The 7,288-nt window shown below is 42.5% G+C and overlaps 1 protein-coding gene across 1 annotated transcript in view; it reads right to left on the reverse strand.

The window, feature by feature from the left end:
- LOC141047759 (acyl-coenzyme A synthetase ACSM3, mitochondrial-like) overlaps positions 1–3,124 on the reverse strand; it is a 28,412-nt gene extending 25,288 nt beyond the window's left edge. The window contains exons 1-5 of the mRNA XM_073543035.1: positions 3,009–3,124; positions 2,359–2,582; positions 2,020–2,230; positions 1,299–1,503; positions 1,079–1,222 (exon numbers count right to left, since the gene is read on the reverse strand). Coding sequence (XP_073399136.1) covers positions 1,079–1,222; positions 1,299–1,503; positions 2,020–2,230; positions 2,359–2,562 — 764 coding nt within the window. The 5' untranslated portion in view covers positions 2,563–2,582; positions 3,009–3,124. The remainder of the gene's footprint in view (positions 1–1,078; positions 1,223–1,298; positions 1,504–2,019; positions 2,231–2,358; positions 2,583–3,008) is intronic.
- Between the last annotated feature and the right edge of the window lie 4,164 nt (positions 3,125–7,288).

Raw genomic sequence — 7,288 nt, forward strand, 5'->3', positions numbered from 1 at the left:
GTCGCTAGTGAGCTGTCAAGCCGGCAGATCTACTCAACAACAATCCAGCGATCCGTATAACGACCTATTCTGAACGATTCCAGCCTGCGTCCCTGAGTTCTGCATCGCCAACGAGGTTGCTCGTCGGCGTCAAACACAGCGATGCATGCTGGCCAGCGGGACGCCGATGATAAAAAAAAAAATGGCCCAGGACATTCGAGCACGACCAGCGATATCCAGCGGGGGGGCGGTCGCTGCTGCGTGTCACATGTAGCGAGATCGCTGGCAAGATCACGGTTGTGTCACAAAATCTGTGACGCTTCAGCGATCTCGCTAGCGGTCTTGCTATGTGAGACGGGGCCTTAAGCAAAGCACAACATGATGACCCTAAACAGGCCGCCCCCGGGGCATGAGCATATCATTAACTCAAAACTGAAAATAAAGATTAAACCACAAGATGGATTTCATCAACCAAGGTATTATTGTAATCAGTATAGCGGCGTCGACCTGACACTGTCTGTAGGAAACTGTGCACAATCCTGCTGGGAGTCTCCCTTTGAGCACATATAAATCATCCCTTCCTTCCCTTTAACTTTATGGACTATGCTTAAAGAGTTATAAATTGTGAAGACTCCCCAATCTCAGACATTTATTTCCTAAATAGAATCAAAGTTCTACCATCCCAGTGGAGGCCAACGGAGAACTTTTTGGCCTCTGGGTAAATGGCATCCTATTGATACATTTCATAAGGGTCAGACACATAGTGCGCAAAGCCAACCATATGAGACAAAGGTTGGAGAACAAAACACAACTTCACAACGACAAGATCGGTGGCACAAATATGAAAATTATCCCTCTAGGCCAGCCTCAGGTGTTTGAGGGCCATCAAGCATAGTCATAGTAGACAACGTGCTTGACCAGGTCCTGTGTTTTGAAAGCATATCACATGTTTGCTCCAATTTTCTTGAGCTTTCCCATGCCTTGTTGACCTTGACCCCTTAATAGATGTGCCTGGTGCTGTTGTTGTCTCACCTACACCTCCGATTTGTAGTTGAGAAGAATCCTAAGCAACTATCTAATGTCTTCCATATTTACTTACTTTCCAGCTATAGTCAGTCCTAGCCCGTAGCTGCAGTGACTATGTTCTGCCATTTTTGGAGAACCTGTTGTCCCACTGGTGAAGTAAATGGTCATTGGATCTGTACTCCTTGTCCTCACACACATGTGCTTGTCACTAGCTGCCCTTAAATAAATGGAAATAGAGTTTTATTACATGATTCTTGGTGACTATCATTACAAGCCAATAGAAAGGGACATACGTATAGAGATCTTGAAAATTCAGCCACCCTTCTCTCTTTCCGGACACGGTCATTTTGGTTTTTAGTAATGGAGTTTGGGATGAGATGGCGTCTACAGTTGGTGCCAGTTCTTGGCTTGTGATAATGCACCTTGCTTCTGATGTTTGAAGCCTGTATAGAATATCCTTTGCTGTAAGTTGGGTTGTTCCAGGAATTAGAACTAAACCTGTGAAGTAATAAAAACTTTAGATGGAATTTGTTATAATGGTTGTACATTTTATCATTGAGGAAGGAACCATCAGACGATGAATTCCTCGGAAGGCAAAGACTTCAAGCGTCCAGGCCGTAAAGGAAAATCTGTTATGAGATCCCTACCCCAAGTGCTCATGACATTAATAGGACTGCTGTCCTCTTCCAGGTTAAAAGTACCTTTGGGTCCTCTTTCTTCTTGGATGCAAAAACAACGGCTACAACACTTTCTAAAAATTTTTGCTAATCCCTGTATCTTTTGGCTATATTACAAATTAGCATTTTTTTTTATTGTTGTATAACATACGGTTCTTGATGTTTTTGGAATTGAACCTTCTCTGCTTGACAGCATTTGAGGAAGGTGAGAATTGTGTCACCAGATATTATAGGAGTATTCCAAAAATTATATATTAATCAGCTGTCCTTTGGACAGGTGGAGAGTCATTAATGTGTGGTCACGAAGGGGGTCCAGGTTTCCGTTAAGACTACTTACCAGCTCTAATGCATGCAACGTTTAACAGCCACCACTCCGGCACCCGAGGGAGAATCACCAAAACTCTGTCTCCTGGTTTTAAGTCACAAGCATCAGACAGTAAATTGGCCACTTTCCTGGAGTGAAAACCCAACTCATCAAAGCTCCATTTCACCTCTTTTCCTTCACCATCTATCCACCACAGAGCAGGATTGGGATTTCTACTTCCATCCTGAAAAAAGACCATCTATATTACCATTTCTTTGAATATCGAATCATATTACACAGTCCTGTACAATATATATATATCCCAAATTTTAGACAACCTGTGAGGATAGCCAAAGAATCATAGACTATTACCTTATCGGCAGCCGTCCATTTGTCTAGGATGTCACTTGCGAAGTTGAAGTATTCTGGAAGATCCAGTTTGTAACTTGACCTAATATCTTCATAATCGGCGAAATTGTGAGGGACAGAAAACTTTTGGCTCTTGCTGATTAATCTGGAGCAGACCCTTGGGGTAATAAGGCGGGTGAAGCGTCTTACTTTGATTAGAATTTTCATGACCGGTACAGATCTGGTCCCTGTCCAAGAAGAAATTAGACTTTGTAATAAACTGGATATGCGTGCACTAAGAATATTTTCACTTTATATCACACTTTATGTTTCGAGTCTTCCTTGGATCTGCTATTTTATCATCACTTACATCTGTGCTGTAGGTTGTGCTTAATCCAAAAACTCAATCCCTTCTCCCAACATGCACCCTCAGAAAATTAAAATAAATTTAAGTGCCATTCACAGGGCGCCAAGACCGAATAAAGTCATATAGGATTCACGTGTGGTCCTACAATGATGCATCGGGTGTCAAATGTATGCAATTACTCTCCTCTAAAATTGGACACCCCATGCCCCTCTATGAGTGTCCTAATATTATTGCCCCCATACAATCAAAGTTGTCCAGCGTTAACATTTGGTGGTACAACAATCCCTCATACATTAGAGATACTCACAGCCTGTCCAGTGAAAGCTTCAGGGCAAACAGATATCCGACCCCACTTCTCTATTCTAGATTTTTGTAAATGTTTGTTGAATTTGTAACCGGAGATGAGGCAGAGAGGTAACTGGCTCACACATGATCAAGGAGAAAAGGTTAGTTATTAACTAATGTTAATCCTTGTTTTTGTCCTCTTTCCTTATGTTAAAGAATTGTTTTACAGGAGCTCCCTAATATATTTAATATGGCAGAAAAGGAACTTGGTATTTGTAGGATTATCAGATATTCTGTCAGGGACAGAACTTGTTCGCGACCCACGTGCCTCGAATTCTGCTGTAAAGGCGCTACCCTGCTTCTCACACTTAATTGTCCACTTATCGGGATCAATAACGAATGACAAGGATACTGAACAATAACAACATCATGAAATATTATTGACAACACCAATAGAAAATGATAAAAATATCAATACCAAATCCCTACTTACAATTGTTTCCAAGAGATGACTGTCAAAGAAAGCACAATGATAAAGTGTGCTAAATTATTTTATATCACAAATCAAATGTGCAGCATAAATTTTATAAAACAAATAACAAAATAATCACCAATCACAATACTCCAAAACCCAATAATTAGCAATCTTGGAGAACCATTCATATGGTTACCCCGTCAGAACTATATTCCTTCTCCTCTTTTCCAGGGATTCCTTTGCTGTGGTCTTGTCACATCTCCACCACAAACTGCTCCTGCCACTAGTGATGGGTCGGTCACGAACGAACGGAGACAGAGTCAGCTCCATGCGGCACCCCATTGTGGGCCACTAAATTCTCTGAATGGCTCTCACAGGGCGTAAATGCCTGGTGTTTGGCGGATGTAACGCCTTCCACCTGAACCAAACTCCTCCCACTCATCAATTTAATTGGTTAACTGCCAGAAGGTGGAGTTTCGGTCATGTGTGAGCGGGGTTTCAGCAGCATTAATGTAATTGTGAACACATTTTTAATAGGGATCTATTTAGGATCCAAAAAAAGCCAGCTCTTTTTGGTGAGCGGAGCAAGAGCACCAAAAATTGCTGGGCTACCCATCAATACCTGCCACATCTGCTTCTGTCACCAGGCGCTGACATATTTACTCTGCGGGCAGCGCTTTTGATAGAAGAGATCTTGGAACCAAAAGCTCTGGATGGCGCAAGTTCTCTTCAGCCACTAAGGATAGGGTGGCTGGGACGTGCAGTGTGGTTCAGTATGGACGTGTGCACTGACCAGCTTGAATTATCAGCCCCTTCTTTCACCAATTGGAGACCCTACTAAGGTTTCTAGCTTACTGCTGAAAGCTGCCAGTTATAGCTTTGTGTTCCTCTGGTTAAAGTCTGTGGTTTCTGCTCCTTAGTATTTGTGTTTTCCTATTTTGACCTCGGCTTGTTTACTGATGTTTCTCCTGCCTGACGATTTTGTACTTTTGCTGCCCCCTTGGTTTTGACCCGGTTACCTGATCACTCCTGCTAGCTTGCACCACCGTACAGCAGCTTATTCCATGACCACAGTCCAGGGGCCCCTAAGTTGTAGCCATTTTAGAGCTGCCAGGTGACCATTGACAGAGCCCCATTACAGGTCTCCTCTCTAAGGATAACTTCACCCTCTCCTTTCTTTCCTCTCTTCCTTATGTCACACTTGGATTGTTTATATCTCTTTTGAGACTCCACCTCCATGTCATGTATGCATGATCACCACGCAAGACTTCATTGATGAACAAAAAGCATGTTCAAGCGCAACCTGTGAAATACTGGGAGAATATAGTCTGGTCAAATGAGACCAAAAATGAACTGAACTCTTTGGATGCCATAATACACACAATGTTTGGAGGCCAAAAGGCACTACATATCAACCCAAAAACACCATACCAGCAGTGAAGTTTGAAGGTGGGAACATCATGGTGTTTACCAGCAGGGCTGTGGAGTCGGAGTCGGTGCTCATTTTGGTGGAGTCGGTATAAAATGGACCGACTCCGACTCCTAAAATATATAATAAATTGGGTACAGTAATTCAATGCAGGATGTGCTGAATATTTTTTCATAGGAGTTTGGGAAAGTTATGAAATGTCCTATAAATGGCTGTTATATTCCTGATCTAAGGCTACATTCACACACAGCGTTTTTCCTGTGTTTTTTGAGGATACGTTTTTCAGCTGCAAAAGCTGATCATCTTTTTCAAAAACTGCATCACCTGAAAGGTTTTTGAGCTCATAGATAATGTTTTCAATAGCAAAAGCAGATTAGAAATCTGCTCTATCTATCCATTTATCCATATCTGTCTATCCATATCGTATCTGTACCAAAAAGAATGAAAACCGGGTAGTACACCAATATATATTCTGTTCTATTTAAATATCTTGATTATTGGATCATAAAAATGATTAAATGTCTGAGGTTCACATTGTACTACAATAAATTTTTCACTTAAATATAAGCAATATGTGTGGGAGTCGGAGTCGTGGAGTCGGAGTTGGAGTCGGAGTCGGTGTAAGGGAAATTGAGGAGTCGGAGTCGCAGGTTTGGCTTTCCAACTCCACAGCCCTGTTTACCAGGGTGATGAGGATGAAACGAGAGTGGACATTTCAGCAAGGCAGTGATCCCAAGCACATAGCCAAGGAAACTCTCAATTGGTTTTTGAGAGAGAACATAAAGCTGCTTGTACGGCCCAGCCAATCACGGAACCTGAATCCAAACGAAAATGTATGGAAGGAACTAAAGCTCATTGTTCATAGAAGGAGCCCACAGGACATTCAGGATGTGAAGAGTGTTTGTGTGGAAGAATGGGACAAAATCACACCTGAGCAATGCCTGCGACTAGTTTCTCCATACAGGAGGTTTCTCGAAGCTGTCATCACCAGCAAAGGCTTTTGTACAAATTAAATTTCAGTAAGCGTGTTCAATACTTTTTCACTGTGTAATTTCTCATTACTACTGTACATATACAAATTTATAGACATCTATAGTTTGATTTCTTTGCCCGTGTGGATTGAATGGGTTGTTACTAACATCTGTTGAGAATTTCATGTCAATAGCACCTTTAGAAACATTTACTTAAAAAATTGATGACTTGTTCAATACTTAAGTCACCCTCTGTATGTATAAAGGTGTCTGTATCTTTTAATAAATTTCTTAATTGGTTATCTTTGTTTAGTCTTCTAGTTATTCCAGTTAGTTCCAGTTATTAGCTTCAATATGACTTGATATCCTTGCTTCAGCACCTCACCCCCATAACCAATAGATAGCTGTCAGTCGAACAATCATCTCTCCCAAGTACTTCATACACAGGAAGGCTCAGTTTGGCCAAACCTTTCTGAGTTTTCTATGACAACTGCTGTCAGAACCATCCGACAGTGGCCTTTCTCCTGGAGAATAAAAGGATCGTCCATCAGTCGCAATGCTGAATCCTTCTTCTCTTCATGGACATCCTCTGTTGAGGGAGTGACAAGCGACCCCCATACCTATTATACTGTTGACTGATCCTCGTAATACAAGGGGGTTAGACCGACATTAGTGTAATGTGTATTGAGGCTTTTATTAATGCAGCCCTTTGTTCTAATTGTGTACCAAAATAAATAGTATACTGGTTTTGATGGTTATACTCCATTATGTAGTATTAAAGGGAGCCTGTCACCTGTTTTGGCTGCTATAAGATGCGTCCACTGCCTTTCAGTGCTTATCTACAGCATTCTATAATGCTGTAGATAAGCCCCCAGTCCGGCCTGAAAGATAAGAAAAATAAGTTTTATACTTACCTGGGGGGCGGTCCGGTGCGATGGGTGTCGCAGATCCTGGTACAGCGCCTCCCATATTCTTCCGCCGCCGCCCTCCTGCTTGATTCATCAATCCCTGCATCGCGCTTCTACACAAGAGTACTTTTCTGCCCTGTTGAGGGCAGAACAAAGTACTGCAGTGCGCAGGCGTTGGGCCTCTCTGACCTTTCCCGGCGCCTGCACACTGCAGTACTCTGCTCTGCCCTCAAAAGGACAGATAAGTACACCTGTGCAGAAGCACGATGCCAGGAGCGGATGAAGCAAGCAGGAGGGCGGAGCCAGAGCCGAACCTGCGACACCCATCGGACCATACCCGGACCGACCCCCCTCCCCCCGGCTGAGTATAATAAAACATATTTTTCTTATCTTGCAGGTCGGACCGGGGGCTTATCTACAGCATTATAGAATGTTGTAGATAAGCCCTGAAAGGCAGTGGCCGCATATTAGGCTAAAACAGATGACAGGTTTCCTTTAAAACTATATACAGTACTTGCC

This window comes from Dendrobates tinctorius, unplaced genomic scaffold (genome assembly GCF_039654945.1).
Source record: "Dendrobates tinctorius isolate UK_male_01 unplaced genomic scaffold, ASM3965494v1 ptg000129l, whole genome shotgun sequence".
Taxonomy (NCBI): domain Eukaryota; kingdom Metazoa; phylum Chordata; class Amphibia; order Anura; family Dendrobatidae; genus Dendrobates; species Dendrobates tinctorius.